Source organism: Schistocerca nitens, chromosome 4, assembly GCF_023898315.1.
Source record: "Schistocerca nitens isolate TAMUIC-IGC-003100 chromosome 4, iqSchNite1.1, whole genome shotgun sequence".
Taxonomy (NCBI): domain Eukaryota; kingdom Metazoa; phylum Arthropoda; class Insecta; order Orthoptera; family Acrididae; genus Schistocerca; species Schistocerca nitens.
Genome location: NC_064617.1, coordinates 337,357,968 through 337,378,257, shown reverse-complemented (window position 1 = coordinate 337,378,257; position 20,290 = coordinate 337,357,968). Strand labels below are relative to the sequence as shown.

The 20,290-nt window shown below is 36.1% G+C and overlaps 1 protein-coding gene across 3 annotated transcripts in view; it reads left to right on the top strand.

Moving 5' to 3' along the window:
• Positions 1–19,664, top strand: part of LOC126251679 (ras-related protein Ral-a) — a 35,421-nt gene extending 15,757 nt beyond the window's left edge. For 2 of the 3 annotated variants that reach the window (XM_049952260.1, XM_049952259.1), the window contains exons 6-7: positions 2,968–3,084; positions 17,043–19,664. In XM_049952260.1, coding sequence (XP_049808217.1) covers positions 2,968–3,084 — 117 coding nt within the window. In that variant the 3' untranslated portion in view covers positions 17,043–19,664. The remainder of the gene's footprint in view (positions 1–2,967; positions 3,085–17,042) is intronic. The other variant, XM_049952261.1, reaches the window with a different exon arrangement.
• Positions 19,665–20,290: the final 626 nt, after the last annotated feature.

The following is a 20,290-nucleotide window of genomic DNA, read 5'->3' as shown; positions in this document are numbered from 1 at the left end:
CTTCGTGTGGACCCCAGGCCATGTTGGGATACCTGGCAATGAGAATGTTGACCGCCTGGCGAAAGAGGCCACTAGTAAATCGTCTCTGGGGATTGGCCTCCCGGAGACTAATTTGCGGGCAGTCTTACGCCGCGAAGTTCTTTTGCTTTGGGACGCTGAATGGCGCAATCTGCCCACGCCCAACAAACTCCGTCCAATCAAGGCGATGACGACTGTGGCGGTCGTCCATGCGGGTCTCCCGCAAGGAGACTGTTGTCCTCTGCCGGCTGCGCATTGGGCACACTCGGCTGACGCACGGCCACTTATTGCGCCGTGAGGACGCACCTCTGTCGCTGCGGCCCTGTTTTATCTGTGGTCCATATTTTATTGGAGTGTCCGCTTTTAGCTGTGCTCAGGCAGTCGTTCGCACTGCCTGACACGCTCCCTGCCCTTTTAACAGATGACTCTGCTATGGCTGACTTAGTTTTACATTTTATTCGGGCAGGGGTTTTTTATCATTTAATCTAAGTGTTTCTGTTTTCTCTTATTGTTTTGTGTTGATTCTGGCCTTTTGCCTCCGGTTTTAAACTGATTTTTTAATGTGTTTTAAGTGGTTGGCTTTTCCTTTTTTATTTCTATGGTCGGCCAACCACAGTCACACTCTGTGTCATTTTAGTTCGTTTTGTCTGGTCTTTGTCTCGGTTTCTCTTGTTCTGTGTCGTCTGTGCTCTATTCTGTTACTCGTTTTTATTCTCTGTGGGTGTTTTTAGTACTTGGAAAAAGGGACCGATGACTGTAGCAGTCTGGTCCCTTTAATCCCACAAACCAACCAACCAATTTTGTGCTAAATATATTGCACAACTTTGATCCATAACCATTTCTACCACCAGTGACCTTTTCTTCTTCATTTTTACAATTTGATGATATAAACACGTGCCCAAACATCTTCTCTTCTTTTTTGTGTTCCACAACAGGTATACCTTTACCATTATTCCACACTGATATCGTGTTGGTTTCCTGGTCAATATCAATTTTTATGTAAGCCTTCATTTAATTTCTCTGATTATTACCTGCAGCATTTACCAGAATTTCATCAATGCATTCGCAGCACTACCACATTAATCCTCCTCCAGCAGCTGTTTTCTGATTTTTCTGTAGAAAATAGTATTTTAATTTTATTTGGTACTTAGAATAATTACGACATGTAATGGACATATCTGTTTGGATGCACTTAGAAGAATTGTTGCCAGACAATATTTGTCAGTCATCTTGAAGCAAGACGAAATCATGAAAATGGTTAAAAAATTGCTGGTGTGAGAAGGTTTGTAAGTGTGTGGGTGAGACTTGAGAATGTGTAAAATGCAACACCAAATGTTGTAGAGCAACAGAAAAATATTAAACTGGAAAATAGCAAATTCTGATGTTCCAGTGCGACATCTGACGCACAAAAAAATAGCCCAGAAATTATATCTGACGTCATAACAGCATGCCCTGTTCAGTTGTACAGAAAGGGCTGAACGCACACTTGCATGTTGTCCGCAGCAGGATAGTTAAGATAATTTCTTATTTTTGTTATCATTTCAAAATGTTTACAAAGTAGTCAGTTCATAAAAAGTAATCTTGTACTACATGATGGTTGATGCATATGACGTTAAAGCCACTCTTAATTTCAGATACGGTTTCTGGAAATTAGTCAGATTCTTGTAGTAATGTATGAAAAATGTTGAAGATTGTAATTGATGAATAGTGTGACAGGACTAAGAGTAAGGTAGAAAACTATTTATGGGGAACTTCTGAGAGCAGGCAGTAAATTTTTGCTGATAGTGTCTGGTCCTTGGTTTGTATATAATAGAAATTATTCAGCAAGGTAAAAAGTGTTTGTGATCTGATTATTGAAAGAAAAAGATAATGAGAATTGTTAATGGAAACTAACATCTGGCTCAGAAGAGTGGAAGAAGATTGGCAAAAAATGAACACACTATCAAAGAGCTTTAGCTGGTTGATATGTGAAATTTTCATCATAGCAGAAATTTGCTTTACTCTGCAGATCATAGTGTTGCACAAATTTGCTACTTCTTTTACATTGTCAATAACGAATTTGTTTAGCTTACGTAACATGATACAAAACCAATAACTCAATCATTGTTAATTAAAGTCAGAGAAAACTGTTTTTTTTTTTTTTTTTTTAATGGTTGTTATGAGCAGTGATAAAAATGTTGATGATGAGTGCTGAATCTTGCACAACAGTTGAATAATTTGGTATCATAATTTGCAAGCAAAATTGTATGCTTAGTATAGTTTGTTCGATAAAACAAGGAAAATGTTAATAAAATTACAAACATTTCTGAGTGGCCAACTCTTATTGTTAATAAGGGTTTACTTATTATTGGTGTGTAATGTCTGTTATGTTTTATTTAAAGGCAATTTTTTACAGAAATGTAACACCAGATTAAACTATTTTTCAGTTTTTATGGGTTTGTCACTGTCACATATCACCAGTAAAATTTGATAAGTTGTCAAGTTTTGGATTTTTTCACTTACCAGTATTTCTGCTTTGCATTTCTCGTTTGTCTCTTAATGGATACCATAATATAAAGCTTTCAGCATGCCTACATTTTGTATGTACAGTTTTTGAAATGCACACATCACTGCTAACTAGTTTGGAAAATAGGCTATTTTGATGTTAAAGTATAGGCCATCATCTACAGAAGTGGGTGGAGAAACTTTTTCAAATACATTCTTCAGAACACACATTTCTATGTTCAAACCTTCAGGGCAAAAATTGCTGCATTGATGTGTTGCAGAAACTGCCACTTGTTTAATATTGTCAAACCTCTTACAGTGAACTAAGAGAGAGCCAGTAAGTTTGAGTTTCAACCACATTTAGTATTTGAAGCTTATATTCTAATTTGTTTTCTGCTGTGAGGCTATTTTTTACAGCATTATTTTTGGAACCTGTTTTCTGATTACATGCCTGCAACATTGCAGGTATTTTTCGACCTGATGCGAGAAATCCGATCTCGGAAGATGGAGGATAATAAGACAAACAATGGGCGAGGGAAAGACAAAAACAAGAGGAAGAAGCTCAAATGTGTAATTCTTTAGGTTGGAAAAAAATTTATTACAGATAGGATATGTTGTTAGAAGTTTTAGCTTCATTAAGAAGGCAGAGGCATGTGTAAGAATGTGAAATTTAGGGTGAACTAACCTGTTGATTGCATAGACCTTTCCTCTTTGGGTAAATTAATTCATAACTGGGTATTGCATACTCCCTAAGGACACTGAAAATGTCATATTTAATATAGTGATGGATTTTTAAAAAGTAGCCTTACCATTCATAATTTTTCTGGGAGAGTGAGGAGAGAAAAAAAAAAAAAAATAAATTCAACATGGCCAATATTTCAAGGGAGACTAGAAGAAATATGAAGTCACCATTGCTCTAAAAGCCACAGAACTTGAGTTTCTGTTAAATATTTGCAGTTAATAACCATGTGGTGGACTGCATGCTTTGCTTCGTTATTGCATTTTGACGTGCTTCATGTTGCCTCTAATAGCTTTCAGAATGCATGCTTATTTTGCATGACTATTATTTGCTCACATCTATCATCTGCATATGTCAGTTGGTTGGTACTTGGCTTACTCAGAGTTTTGGATTTTACTCTCTCTCTCTCTCTCTCTCTCTCTCTCTCTCTCTCTCTCTCTCTCTCTGTGTGTGTGTGTGTGTGTGTGTGTGTGTGTGTGTGTGTGTGTGTGCACGCGCCCCAATTATCCATATTTGAAGCTTCCTTTAGGACACGGCTTGATTTCCTAGCCATATCCAGTTTGGGCATTGGTCACAGGAGTACAAATAGTCAAATGCTTTCAAATGAACGCTCAGCAAGGGCAGAAAAGAATGAGGGGATATTGAAGGTCGCTAATGACTGTATAGTAGTGCTAAAGTGCATTTGTTGTCATCCATTATAGGAATACATACCTCGTTAGGCATTAAAGAGTATAGAAAATTTTACTCCTCGAATAATTAGAGGGATTTATAGAGCACACAGTGTGCCGGAATATGATGAAAGTTTAGAAAGTGAAAGGATAATTCAGTACTCATCATGCTGAGGATAAACCCACTTGTGGTAGTAAATGGAGGTAAGTATATTGTAACTCACAAAAGCAAATGGATTGTTACTGTACCTGCTTGGAGCTCTGTAACAAGAGGGATAGGTACAGACCACAGAGATCAACTTGAAAGTGTTTTGACTCACTGACTATTCGGATTCTCTATTGCAAACATGTGAACAGTGTTTAACTGTATTCTAGGAATTTATTCCTTAATTATATTCCTCAACTCAAACATTCCTCCTACTCTGCTAAGTTGAAGAGCTGGTGGTGGTTATAAATTTTGGACATTTTGGTTGCCTCAGGGGAGTACTTCGTAGTTTCTAGTGTATGTAATGTACTGTGAAGAAAGTGTAATATGAAAGAAAAGCTTTTGATTTTTAGATTAACATAGTATGAAAAACAAACTTTGCATTGGTAAAATGCATTTGGGGGATTTAGAATATTCTATTCTGGCCACTTAGAATGAATACAACAAACCTACCATACAATCCTGGAAAAAGTAATTAAAATTGGCATAACAGGGGTCATATTTGGCTGAAACACACTAAAGTTACAGAAACAAGACTTCCAAAATGTTTCTTTAGTTGACATTGCAGTATAATAGACACCTACAGGTTCTTAGGTGCAGAGAATCTAGACTCCCAGAGAGGGTTCCACTTACTACAGAAAACATGTATTATATGTGACCTGATGATTATTTGAGAATAGCCAGTAATAGTTGAAAGAGAGTGAAATTGCAGAGAAAACTGTTCATATTGAAATAAACAAATAAGTCCTAAATATGCCTAAAAAGGAAAAATGGACAAATAAAATCCACCATTTTGTGGCCTACAATAATCCAAAATGAATACATATTTGATTGAACCCAGTCTTGTGATACTTGCTCAATAAAAGACATAAACTTCCTAACCCTTCTCATAGCAATACAGTAAAATCGTATGGAATAAACTGCTATATAGCATAGCACAGTGGGAAACAGGACTGGCAAACAAGACTCCTGTAGCCTCCTTATGCTGGGCATAGCTTGGTGTGAATGGGATTGAAGCTGCTTGTTTGTTCTGCTGGTAACATGTGGCAGCTTGCCTGCCTGGATAAAAGGAAAGCATGCACAGTACTGCCACTGGCCCCGACAGGGTGCCTGTACAATTCTACATAGGCTAAGCAAAAGAATTTTACTTTCTTCCAGCAGCAGTGTACCATGGGTCTCTGGAGGAGCGATGTGTTTTTAATGATTGGCAAAAAGCACAGGTCATTCCTGTTTCCAAGAAGTGTTGTCAGACTGATGCACAAAACAGTAGGCCTGTATCTCCAATGTCAGTCTGTTGTAGAATTTTGGAACATGCTTTATGCTCGCATATTATGATGATTCTGGGGACTGAAAATCTCCTGTAGGAATCAACATGAGTTGGGAGCAATTTAAAGTGGAATAACCACACAAAATAAATCACAGGAAAGGAGGATGCTAGGCTGAGATTCATTGAAAAAATGCTCAGGAAATACAGTACGTCAACAAACCTTCAATCTATACTTGACTACTGCTCGTAGAGAAGATCCAAAGAAGGGCAGTACATTTCATTACAGGTTCATTTAGTAAGCATGGAAGTGTTACGGAGAGTATCAATCCACTCTAGTGGCATATGCTGCGAGAGAGGCATCTGCATCACAGTGTGCTTTGCTGTTAAATTTCCAAGAAGTCAACAAATATATTGCTTCCTACTACGTATATCTCATGCAAACAGTGTGAGTAAAAAGTTAGAGATAATTGATGTGTACATGGAGGATTTCCAACAATCATTCTTTCCATGAACCATTTACTATTTGAGCAGAAAATGGGGGGAGGGAGGGGGGGATGGCAGCGAGCGTGCACAAGACGAAGGAGAAACACACAGCGACAGTTGGCAACACTACACACAAATGCAGTACACAGTGAAAAGTGGAAGGATGTGGTTGTTTTTATGCATGTTGCACTAGAATGTTCGCAGACTACAAAACGCAGTAAAGCTGACACTGAAGTCTAGTAGTAAGACAATATCTTTTGGGCATCTAGTAACACAGACCACAGGCTGCCGCAGGGCAGAAGGTAGTGGGGAAAAAAGTTTCCCCCTCTCCCTGCCTCACCCCTTGCAGTCTTTCCTGAGCTGCCTACTGTACATTCAATGTCATGACCATTCTATTGATTGAGATACAGGTTTCAGTTAACTTTTTGTAATTTCGGCTGGTAACAACTGATACTCTAACGTCCGTCAACAGCAAAATGTGTCAAAGGCTTTAGGACAGAGACTGTGCAGTACTTCATAACAACAAAGTGCTTACGATGAGTGTGACATCACAATTGTTTGCATTAGGTTCGTTTGAGCACTTTCCAGCGGGCTCACATGGATGCGTAGTTGAGTAGCATAAGAGCAGTACCTTCTCCCACTTCAAGTAGCCAGAAGTTTGATTTTGCTAGAAGGCTAATATTGTTGTTAGTTTTCTGATTTTATTTTATTTTTATGATTTTGGCTGTCAAGCATTAAGTGCCTTGCAGAACATGAAATTATTTTTGTTTGTTTGCTAAAGCAATTTGGCTTTTATTAATCTTTTCCACAGAGGCAGTCAATTTATTTGAAACGGAGTGTTACAGTCCAAACTGTTTACCAGTTTCAACTGTTTGCTGATTTCAAGTGCATGTTTTCATCTTCTGGCACGCATGGCGTTACGCCATAATAAAGAACCTAAGAAGAGATAATACAGTAGTGGTACTCCAAGAAAATTTACGTTGCGAAAACCACACAGAAAAACTTAATATCAGGTTTAAGTCACAGAGCGCTCAACTCTCATTTAAAACTTAACGCTTTGAGGGCCAGCTGCTTAAAAGAATTTAGAGTGCACAAGACCAGACATATTTAGTGATTATTTAAAATTTTACCGGCACGTGTGTGATGTATCCTGAAGTGTAACACACGTGAAAAATTGCCAATATTTTATGTATAGTATGTGTACACTATGTATATTAATTTAAACCATGAACTTCTATTTGTATTCACTCTACTTAACAGTGATATTGTAGGGCACCACAATCCCAAGAACCTTTCACAAAACGGGAAAGAAATAGACAAAAACTTACGTTATCTTAAACAGATATGCATCTTGACATGAACAGCCATCTGAAGATGAACCCATGAGCTCAAAATCAGTTACGGCACTATTATTGTAAATAAATAGTATTATCAATAGTGGCTGGTTGCTGTCTTCTTTTTTGAAATAATTAACCTATATTGGGTACAAAGTCAAGGTTTTGAAATGTCATTTATTACAAAATAGCGTACTTCCTTTAGTGTGTGACATTACGTCAAATTCATTGGTAAATGTGTGTCACAATTACCTTAAAACTAATTTTTTCCATATTCTGATATGTTTTAAAATAATTGTAAAACACGCTACTACGCTTAAAATAATTGTAAAACACGCTACTTGTGATCAAATTTGAACTTTGTTATACCTTTGCGTGGTACATATTTACCACAGCTCGAAAAATATTGATATCCCTTGAGATCAGTGTAGTGATAAAAGTACTTCAGCTCATTCCTGAGTTGTTATAAATTTGTTCAGCCATTCTATTGAGACCAAATGCATTTCCTCCTTTTATATATTTGGAAGCTTGGGCTGCTGCAAATAGCTGTTCCAGTTGCACTAATTAATTGCCTTTATATCGTTTCATTAATCGCTGTCTTCTTACCTTGGGTAACTTAATGTCAGTCTTTGGCTTCACCATCTTATGGCTGTTCGTATGTTAACGAGTTTTCAAGACTATTTTAGTTACTTTGATATGGTTTGAATCTAATTCATTCAGATGTGAAAATCACTCCTTCAGTTATTTTATTTTTAAATTCATGACTGGTTTCAGGCTAACAAATGCTGATCATCAGGTGCTAATAACTGAAGACAAAAAAGTGAAGTGCACTTAAAAAATAATCTTCACGTATGCTTGTATATGTAAAATGACAACTGATGAGGACTATCATTTGAAAAATTGTAAAGGCAGTTGGGCTGGATACAGTGAAAAATGAGAGGGAATATATTGCAGTATCGTGGAGGCTAATAATAATAAACAGAGGAACCACCTAGGTTAAGAGGCATGGTATAAGATAAGAACCAGAAAACAAAAGTCGTGTGCTGTGATCCCGAGTGCAGCGGGACCATGTAGAATGAAAGCGACCACCACGCATGAGCGCAGAGCGTGGAGTGGCGCACGCAAAGGATAGAGCTAAGATGGTTAACTTTGGTGTGGTGATACTATGGCTGTCTGTTAGCACTACTGGAAGTGAAAGACAAGAGACAGACTAGTCCTGCCATTCACATATAAATTGACAACTTGAAATGCAGAATATTAAATGTAGAACATTAGAGTACAATAAGACACATTTTAATAGAACTGTTAACACATCAAAATGAGGAAACAAAACTAATAGACGATAAAAAAAAAACACTAAATAAAAAGCTAGCAGCTTGGAGACCTGCATAGAATAAATTGTAATGGAGAAAAAGTCTTTGCCCTGAGGGACAGGCACAAGCTATTTAGTGGCTCTACATGCCAGTGGTACACCATAAGTTAATAAAACCATTAAGTATGCAGAATTCTGTTGAAAGTAGAATTCTTAAAAGTGTGCAGAACACAGGCTGAAACACAAGGTTTTTTCCATTAATTAATAAGCATTGCCATTTAGTAGCTGTATGTTTAGCAAAGTTCCAGTAATGTGCAATATTAGTGATTAATAATGCCATTAAAAGTACCGGTACATATCCAGCACACAATTATCAGAAAGTAGAAAGAAGGAATGAAGGAGGACACTATTGAATACGTTAAAAACAGTCTTGATCAAGATTTATTTATCAAGGTGACCGGTTTCGACCACTGCTGTGGTCATCTTCAGACTTAAAAGTTGTATACAAAGCTATAATTAGAGGGCTACATACATGAAAGAAAATACATAAAGTTATAAAACAATAAAACGATGAATTACCATTGAGTAGGAACCTCTTTCTGTTGGAGAATCACTACAGGAGAAACCAGTGCACATCTTACTATATATAATGGAGGCTCCGCCCACTTAATACGGCATGATGTCATTACTAACCATTGAGTTATAAGTCGAATAACAATGTAAAATTTCTTAGTTAAAAGAACATTGTCAAGAATTAAAAATAAATACAGCTAAACTTAGCTTATTAAACAACTATTGTCAATTAAGAAGTGTTAAAAATATTTAAATATGTAGGATAAATGAACTTCAGTTTGGCAGTGCGTGGGTTGCCCCCTCAAGGCCTGTTAGTGAACCATTTGGAACCACTGGTTGCCATGGTGAAGTTGGATGCTGTTCCAAAGATGAGGTAGCAGGCTTCTTTCCACTGAAGTTGTTGTAAAGTCGATAGGCGAACTAGTGGTTGCCATGCAATGATGTGGCAGCAGGCTTGTTTCTAACGAAGTCGTTGCGAAAGTGAAATGGTGAAGACTGTCACGTCAGACAATGTATTAATGAGCAGCAACATGTCTTTATTGAAACGATTTTCAATGAGTAGGCTGCAGTAATCTTTAGCTGACATGTATACTACATGCTGCACAAATACAATACGAAGTAGTTGTCCATATTTATGAAATATGTTCTATGAAGTTCGTATGTAAATTACAATTTTTAAAAGGCATTGCTATTCCTTAAGTTGTATGCCAGTCTTATAAACAAATAAAAATAATGAAAATTGAAGGAATTTAAAATTATAATACTATGAACCATAGTGTCAAAAATAAAAGGATGTGAATTAGCAATATACAGTCTAAAAGCATATAAGCAAAAATTCTAAAACAGATAGTCAGTCATAAAATAATGTTTGGTGAAATAAAATTACAATGTAAGGATAAAATATTTCCTAAAAGTCTTAATATTTGGTTTCTCTTTTTTAAGGACAGAGGAGTGAACATTCTAAAGCAGATCATCGAAAAGCTCAAAGAAATGTTTGTCTTTGAATTGAAGTTGTTCGTTTAAAACAGATAATGGATTATTTTTGTGAAGTGAAAAGATTTCAATTTCTTCTAAAGTGTTTAGCAGTAGTCCTTTTGGCACAGTATGTAATATTTTCAAATTGTTGGAAATGCAATCCTCAGAATGATTGTATCCATCAAGATGTTGACCAAATATTGATTTGGTACGTGCAGTACCGGTAGTATGTTCTTGAAAACGTGTTAGAAAGTTACGGCCAGTTTGGCCAATATACTGTTTTTGACAGTCATTACATATTATTTTGTAAACGCCTGACTTTTGGTATATATTTGAGTCCCCAATTGTGTGTTCGTTTCATCTGTAGGCGGTTATTGGTTTTAAATGCTATTGTCATGCTTGTATTCTTAAATAATTTATTTATTTTATCTGAAATAGGTCCCATGTATGTCATTTTTCTAAATCTCTTCTTGGAATTTATAACAGCACCATTTGTTTCTTGTAATTTTTGATATAACAGATCAACCTGATGGGAATTATAATTGTTAGCAACTGCTATCTGTTTTAATGTATCAATTTCCTTCTGGATTGCATCAGGTTGAAGTAGTAATTTCAGTATCCTATGTGTCATAGTTTTAAAAAATGCCATTTTGTATCTTAATGGATGGCATGATGTAGCATTTATTATCATGTCGGTTGATGTGAGTGTTCTATAAATAGAAATATTATGTTTTCCATTCTTGTTTGCAATTGTGAGGTCCAGGAAATTAATACTATTGTTACTTTCGTGTTCTACTGTAAATACAAGTTTTAGATGTAAATTATTTAAGTTGTTAGCAAAAGCATGAATTTCTTCTTTAGAACCATTATATAATAGCAATGTGTCATCAACATATCTTTAGTTGTATATAATTTTATTTGTTATTTCTGGATTCTTTTTAAAAAATTTAATTTCAACATAATTGACGAAGATATCTGCTATAGTGCTAGCCAGGGAATTCCCCATTGCAAGTCCATCATCCTGTATGTATATTTTATTATTAAATGAAAAATAATTAAAATCTAGAGTAATTCTTAAAGGTCAATGAATTCTACTATTTCTTCGGGGCTCATGATTTTGTGATACGTTAAGTTATCATTAATAATAGAGATAGTCTCTCGAATAGGTATATTCGTGTAAAGATTTGTTATGTCCTACGATGCGAACCTTTTGTTTTTTGGAATATCCACATCATAAATTAATTTAGTTAATTCAAAACTGTTTTTAATACTATAATTTTCTTCATAAATGTAAAAGTATTTTAAGATTTGATTAAGCTTTTTGTTCAGGTTACAAGAGGGACTGTTTGTATTATCAACAATTGGACGAATTGGTAAATTTGGTTTGTGTAATTTGATTTGTGATCTCAACTTAGGTAAAGTGGGGTTCATAACTTTTAAGTGCTATTTTATCTTTAGGTGAAAGTAAAGAGTCACTATCATCAATCAGCTTTTTAATTTTTGTTTGAAATCTTGAAGTCGGGGTCTCTATTAACCTCAGTTATTCCATCAGCGTTAAAAATTGTAAAGTCTTAGAAACATAATCATCTTCACTAAGAATGACAAGAGTATTCCCTTTATCTGCCTTGATTGCAATAGCTTTATTAGTTATTAACGTCTGGTTGATTTGTTTTACAAGTTTTAATTCATTATTATGTTTATTTTTATGTCTTTCATTAGTAATGACATTTTTAGTTTTACATGCAATGTCACATATTTCAGACCTACTAAATTGTGCATGTTTTGCAGCAATCTTTACATCAGCAATCACACGTTTAATATTTGCATTGCTCAATTCTGGAGCTAAATTATATTTTAGGCCTTTGTTGCAGCATGTAGTATACATGTCAGCTAAAGATTATTGCAGCCTACTCATTGAAAATCGTTTCAATAAAGACAAGTTGCTGCTCATTAATACATCGTCTGACGTGACCATCTTTGCCATTCCACTTTCGCAACAACTTCGTTAAAAAGACGCCTGCTGCCACATCTTTGCACTGGCGTTTGTCCTCACCATGGCAACCACTAGTACGCCTATCGACTTTACAACAACTTCAGTAGAAAGAAGCCTGCTGCCTCATCTTTGGAACGGCATCCAACTTCACCATGGCAACCAGTGGTTCCAAATGGTTCACTAACAGGCCTTGAGGGTGCAACCCATGTACATTTATCCTACATATTTAAATATTTTTAACGCTTCTTAATTGACAATAGCTCTTTAATAAGCTAAGTTTAGTGTGTATTTATTTTTAATTCTTGACAATGTTCTTTTAACTAAGAAATTTTACATTGTTATTCAACTTATAACTCATTGGTTAGTAATGACATCATGCCATCATCAGTGGGCGGAGCCTCCATTATATATAGTAAGACGTGCACTGGTTTCTCCAGTAGTGATCCTCCAACAGAAAGAGGTTCCTACTCAATGGTAATTCATCGTTTTATTGCTTTATAACTTTATGTATTTTCTTTCATGTATGTAGCCCTCTAATTATAGATTTGTATACAACTTGTAAGTCTGAAGATGACCACAGCAGTGGTCAAAACCGGTCACCTTGATAAATAAATTGTGATCAAGACTGTTTTTAATAGTAAATAAGGTGGACACTGCTTCAAGAAAGAAAAATTATTCATTAGGGCTCTGTGCTTAAGAAAGCATTTGTTCATTCAAAGTGTACAGTGGATCGTGGTTAATGCTGAGGAGAATTTAAATTTCTTGTAAAATATTTAAAATATGGCGTTAGGTGAAGATGTCAAATACTGCAATCTATTTTATATCTAAAATAGAATGAGTTGTTTTTCAAGTGCTTAACGGGGCTGATCTTGAATTGCTGAGATCATGCTGTTCTCTGTACATTAAGTGTGTGCAGTTTGGCCTATATAGACTGATGGGCAATCACTGCATTGAATCTGATAGATACTGAGCATAGTGATTGTATTCTCTAGTTGGTGGTGTTTCAGTTGGGTAAAAAACTTTATTGGATGCTTAGGACACAGGTAGGCTCCACTTTCCTAGGCTATTTACTAACCCTAGCATATAGACCACCTTTTTAAAGGATCCTACAAAATTTTTTCAAAGTTGTCTTTGTTGGCAGGTGATAGGCTAATCTGGAATGGTTGTTTGGTGAGGCTTATGGCAAAACCTTCCTTGTTCATTTAGGTTTTATTCTGAACACGTCTCCTCAAGTTACTAGCTTTTTATTTAGTGTTTTTATCACCCACTAATTTTGTGTCCTAATTTTAATGTGTTCATTAATCTTTTAAAATTTGTCTTATTATACTTCACTACACACCTTTTGTTTCATTTACATTACTTTATAATATTTTCTCTGTTCTGCATTTAAAATTGTCAGTTGAAACGTGCATGGCTGGGCTAATTAGTCAGTCTTGTGCTATTCAGTTAGTCATCCTAGAAGATGGCCATAGTATAGTCACACCAAGGTTAACTAGTTAGCTCCCTCAGTGCACGCCACTATGTGCTCTGCACTCACTTGCGGTGGTGGCCTCTGCTCTAACCAGTCACACAGCACTCGCGGTCAAAACACGACTTAAGTGTTCTGCTTCTTAGATCGTGCCTCTTTCCTAGGTGGTTTCTCTGTTTTATTAGTTGTTGCCACAGTATTGCAAAGTATTCTCTCATTTTCACTGTATTTAGCGAAACTGCTATTTGAATTATAAAATTTTATAAAAAAGTTTGTCCTCAATAGTTTTCATTATTTTATGCATACCGAGCATATGTAAAGATTACGTTTTAGTGCACTTCTGTTATTTTGTTTTAGGTAATTTCAGCTGATGGACAATTGTTAGCCCAAAACCTCTTGTGAATTTAAAAATACGAGCCTTTTAGCTGAAGCAGTGATTTCCAGGCCGGTGCTCAGTTGCTGATTTCACAACCCTCAACAGCATCGTTTGTTGGTCTGATGCATTCAGTCACTTGCAGGACGTTTACAACCATTGAATAATAAATCTAATTTAGTTTGTCCCAACATTATGTACCATATGTCATTGTTAAATTTGCACGTTATGACATGACTGGGCTGATTTACCTATAGTTCCAGCAATATTATGCGATTCTAACATTTTCCTTTGCATGATCCCCACATTCAAAGACAGGGTTTTGTATTCTTACTCAACAGTTGTCATGGAAGAGTGCCCAGAATTTATGATAGTGGAGAACTGAAAACATCACCGAGCCTCCAGCTTTGGAATGCCAGGTACATCAAGCCTATAACCACCTAAAGCTAAGTGCTCTCCATTTTGAATGATCCAAGAACTCTGTGTGGTCTTCTGGAAATACCGTTGGGTACTTGTTTTCCATGTGTTACTCTGTAAGAAATTTGTGGAGTGGTAGCTTTCTCTCGTGTAAATTGCATTAGCTGCCTCAGTGGGGCTTACCCTGTCACAAATGAATGCCGAGTGCTTCAGCAATTAATTCATAGTTTACAGTGAAACTTTACGCTGTAACATTTTTGTTGTTGGAAGTTAAATTGCACTTGTTGGAACATAATAAAATGAAGCATCTCCACTTGCATTGATATCACTTGTAGTGTAAATAAAGATTATTTTTTCTTTTGTAGTTTTCATTTAGACAATTGCCTTGTTAATATCACAAATACTTCTAGAGATATGTTTTCCAAATGACTTCCATTCATTCTTCAGTTTCTCCTGGCATATTGCTTGCTCGAACAGTCCACGGGTGTACTGCCGGTCCATAGTGTCCAATGGGTACAATATTTTGACGATCAGACGTGTCGCCATCATCAGGTGCACTGATGAACTGTGCTCCTGAGGGCGGGCGGCCGGCCATGTTAAATCCCCTCCCCTCGCGGGGCATTCTCTCCACGCCCGCGCATCAGCGGTCAGTGAGACACTGGCGTTGGCATCTGTGGTGGCGTTGGTGTAATTGCCTCATCCGCCCCTAGTCACCTATTCATTTCCTTTGCTGAGTGTCTTTTTAATTGAAAAAACACACAACAAAGGAAACGAACGGGTGACTAGGGTGGACGAGGCAAATACACTGATGCCACCACAGACGTTGACGCCAACGTCTCACCGGCCGCTGATGCGCGGGGACAGACCACGGAGAGAATGCCTCACGAGGGGAGGGGATTTAAGATGGCCGCCCACCCTCAGTAGCTCAGTTCGTCAGTGCACCTGACGATGGCAACATGTCTGATCGTCGAAATATTGTGCCCGTTGGACACTATGGACCGGCAGTACACCCGTGGACAGTTCAAACTTTCATTCAGGTAATTTATATTGTTGTTTCGTAAGTTGTAGTTAGTTTTGCTAATGAATTTTTAGTTTACAGAAGAATCAAAAATATTGTTCTTCATCTTCTTCTGACATAATTCACATTGAAATAGTTCACTGGAGAACAGCTGGATGTCAGTGTCCAGTGGCCACAGTATTTTCCCATGTGACCATGTTGCCATCATGTGCATTGATGATGGCAACATAATAGCTTGGTAAAATATTGTCGCTGTTGGATATTGACATCTGGCCATTCACTTGTGAAGTATTACAACTACTTCATTTCTTCTCTAAAGATTTTGATCTGGTCAGTAAAGTATGGAATTTCCTCATTACAATTTTTGAGTCCTCAGTCTTCTGGCTGGTTTGATCCTGTGCACCACAAATTCCTCTCATGTGCCAACCTCTTCATCTCAGACTAGCAATTGCAACCTACATCCTCAGTTATTTGCTGGGTGTATTCCAATCATTGTCTTCCTCTACGGCTCCTTCTAGTACCATGGAAGTTATTCCTTGAGGTCTTAAGAGATGTCCTATCATCCTGTCCCTTCTCCTTGTCAATGTTCTTCACATATTCCTTTCCTCTACGATTCTGTGCAGAATCTCATCATTCCTGACCTTATCAGTTCACCTAATTTTCAACATTCATATGTAGCACCACATCTCAGATGTGTAAAATGCTTAGAGTCTCTTCTGTTCTGGTTTTCCCACAGCCCGTGTTTCACTATCATACAATGCTGTGCTCCAAACTTAGATTCTCAGAAATTTCTTCCTCAAATTAAGGCCTATGTTTAGTACTAGTAGACTTTTCATTTACCTAATGTTGAATAATTTTCAAGGTATTTAACTAAAAGTTCTAATTTTTTTTCTATAAAAAATTGTAATGATGACTACCGTTCTAACTCCAGTCTATTAAAGTACATTATGATTGATTAATGTTTAAAAGACATATAAATTATTAAGAGTACAGGGAAATGTGTGTTAATTACTAACATTCCATTAGCATAAACTGTTGGAAATAAGCCTATTTAAACAATTTTTCAAGAATTGGCGTCGTTACGCTCCTCATATCGCTTCGTAAAACAAGGCACTGTGGAAGTTTGGTATGTGGTGCTGTTTGTAATCATAAGTAAAGCTTGGTACGCAACTGGGGTATAGTGTTTCTCTTTTTTTTTTTTTTTTTTCTCTCTGTGAATAGCACTTGCTACACAGTGGTTTTTAGGGCTTGATGAGTGTTTTTGATCTCTCTTCCAGAATTCTGCATGCATTGATGCGCCCCCACCCCACCCCTTACTGAGTAAATGCAGTAATAGCCAAAAGTTACTGGATGTTGACTTCATGAAAACCTTTGCAACTAGAAAACACTAGAAGATGAAGACAGAACATTAGAATGTCCATGCCTTGTGTATGTTATTTTTCCCTTTCCTCCTATCACTTTCCTGTCCTTCACCGTTGGACTGAAACCAGGGAGCAATTACAGAGACTTGCCGCTTCTGTAGAGCAATTACAGAGACTTGACCCTTCTGTATTTTCCTTTTTTTAGTTGTAGCTATGGTACAGTTTTTCCTGTATTGCATTTAGCTCAGTTTGGCTTGGTGGAAAAGAAAATAGACGTATTTGTGTGAACTGTTTTCTGATTTGTGTAATAAGATGATCCCAGAATATTGGACTACTCAAATTTTTCTCTTTCAGGTATTCTATGACTTGATGAGAGAGATTGCAAAGCAGAAAGCAGCTGACAGTAATACTGAAAGGAAGGAAGAAAATGGTGCAAAGTCATGTTGTGTGATTTTGTAAATGTAAGACATATTGCTGTAAATATAGGCTTTGGAGTGCTGTTACGTGGAGGATACTCATACAGTGGTTAATGTGAACTTGCTTTTCCATTCAGTATTCTCTTTATGAAAGACAAAATCATTATGTCTTAATTATCTACTTTAACACAGCTGCTAATTTGGTTTGTGTGTGTGTGTGTGTGTGTGTGTGTGTGTGTGTGTGTGTGTGTTTTACATAAAATTGCCACCTTGCTGCTTTTACAAAGCAGTAAATCGAATGCACATGGCAAGAGAATTTGACAAGTGTCAGTAACTAGTATTTTTAAAATTGAATCAAATTGTTATAGAAGTAAGAATATATTAGAACTACACACACATATATATATATAAAGAAGTAAAACTAGGAAATATGTAATATTTCCCTTTTATATAATATATTTATATATAAATACTTTATAGAGCAGTTTGTGTTTAAAATCCAATAGTCACATCGGTGACAAATGTCAAAGAAGTGCATTTGAAATCAGAGACTGCATTTCACATTAGAATTCTTTTTGTACATAACATTTGCATACATATAGTTATGTATATTTTGTGTGAATTATAGTTAAATGATACTAAAATGTGGTCATAGATTGTTAGGTTCATTTTGTGGGATGACTGTTTTGCATGAAAATTATTGCTGTGATATTCTCACAAGTAACACTTTTGAAAGTGGTATCACTGGTTTACCAGTGTTACTAAGTCTTTTAGGTTGGCATATTACTTTCTTTTCCCCCCCCCTCTCCTCAGATGCTTGTAAATGTGGATATGGTCCAATAGTTTCTGTGATTTCTGTTGAAGTGCTGTCACATTTTCAATGAAGATACTTCCTCTTAAGTGATATTTCAAAGTCATCGAAGAAAGTTGTCAGGTTTTGTATGTTGTCAGCTACTAAAATTAATGCTGGAAGCTGTTGTTCCTTGAATTTGAAATATTATGGCCTGTGACTCAGATTATCGTGTGGTGGTGTGTTCCGTGTATTTTTGCTATTTCATCATAAAAAGTTATGGTGTGTGCTGAGGAAAATGTAGCTGATAGAAATGTCACTTTTATCTAAAAGTTGTTTTGTTTTATTGTTCAGATTATCTGAATACAGTTTTTTGTCCATTGAATTTGATATGATGTGAAACCAAGAAGTTTTTTTCAAATGGCAGATAGTAGTTGAGGTGTAATAAACTTGGAAAATGTCTTTGTTTGTAATATAGATCTAGGTTTTGTACACTGATTTTTGAAACATGAAGGCCATCTGATGATATTTCAAAAGCCAATAAAGTCTTCAACAGACAAACCAAAATGAAATGCTCAAACTAGTTTAAAAATCATAAATCTGTGTATCTATTGGAATCCAACCGCTGCAGTCTTTGCCAACATCATGCTTTCTTTTAGACTTTGAAGTTTGGTCTTTATCTTTTTAACCAGGTAAAAATACTTCATTAGCATAATTCACATACTGTAAGTGTGAAACTTAACAGTTTTGCAAAAGAAAACATTAAAATACTTGTATAAGAATGGGGAAATTGAAGTAAATAACACCATTTGGCTGATTCGGAGAAAATTTCATTGCAGTTACTGCAATTTCAGGGAGTTCTTATAGGAAGTCCCTCACTGACTGACTTAATTTTTTAAGTGAATTTTGCACACGTCACAAAAAATGTGTTATTGGCTAAGATGCTATTGTACCTTGAAATTGTTTTAGTCCCTATTTTTCGTTTGTGAAAACAGTTACCTTTGCATATTCTTTAATCACATCAGAAACAAAAGAAACTTAGTTTAAAATTTCAGTGCCTATAGATTCACACAGAATGAAATATTTAGGTCAGTACATCATTACTGTTTTTGTACAAGAAAAACATTTTCTTTTTTTATTTGTGAAGTTGTGCATTGTTCAGTTAAATGTATTTCCCATTGTTTTAATGGATTCATATTTAGTAATTTCAAATTAAAGCTGTGTATCAAATTTGTGTCAATCTCCATGGTATTCTTAAGCCATTATTATTGTTTGTTATTGTTATTTTTATTATTAATGTCATTATCATTTTATTACTATCCCAGTCTTCCATAGTGTTCACTTTACTGTGTTTGAAACTTTATAAGAATAAATGAATAAGTGCCTACATTTGAGTAATTGATGTGCAAAGGTCATGGGACAAATTTGTTTTAAGGTTCCAGACTGGTTTGTAATAATTGGACTCTCACAATGAATGATTTAACATAAGTGTATGTTGTAGTCAAAATTCTGCAACAGTTTTCAGAACTGTTTGTCATCTGCACAATGTTCACTTCAAATTGAGGAAAGTAACCACTCAGTGAAATGAAGACTGTAAAATTATCTTGTTTAAGTTTTTATGAAACCAACAGTGATTTTAATTTGGCACATTTAATGTTAGATGCATACATTTTGATCAGACTTTGGAAAATTGTCCTTTTTGATTCGTATTTGTGTAAATATGGGCCAGAACATGAACAAATAAATTCAGCATTCCACTTTCAGTGTAAATCTGTTTTGAACTAGAAATAAATAAATAGCATAATTTTTTTCTGGTAACTTTGTTTTGGGTGCACATGCCCAATGTGAAGACAAAATGAGATGAGAGAGCATTGGAATATTTATAAGCGATGGTAGTGGTTTGATGAGGGATTATGAAGTGCAATTCAACATTTAGAATTTTTTGATCAAAATTAGTATACAGGGTGTACATAAAGTCTGGGAACACTTTTCAGTTATTTAGTGCACTAGAACCAAACATTGTACAGACAACATACATATGTCATTTTGAAGAGAAACCTTGAAAGTTGCCCCCCCCCCCCCTCCCCCCGCCCTCCTTCCAAGTATACTGCCACAGCATAGTTTGGTAATTTGCCGATAGCGCTAGTCCAGACATGGAGAGTTCAGGTGCGGAGCGAGCTTTCTGAGTGTTCAAGTTTAACAAAAACAAGTGTGCTACAGCTGTTCAACACAGCTGGCACAACAAATTCGTTAAGATGACTTGCTTGTGCCCAGCAAAGAGAAGACGACATCCCAGTGTGAGTCAAGTGAATGTGGAGCACTGTCACTGGATATTCCTCTTTGGACATGTTTCAGCAATGGCTGATGCCTCAAATGCAATCAGACACTCTGTTCAT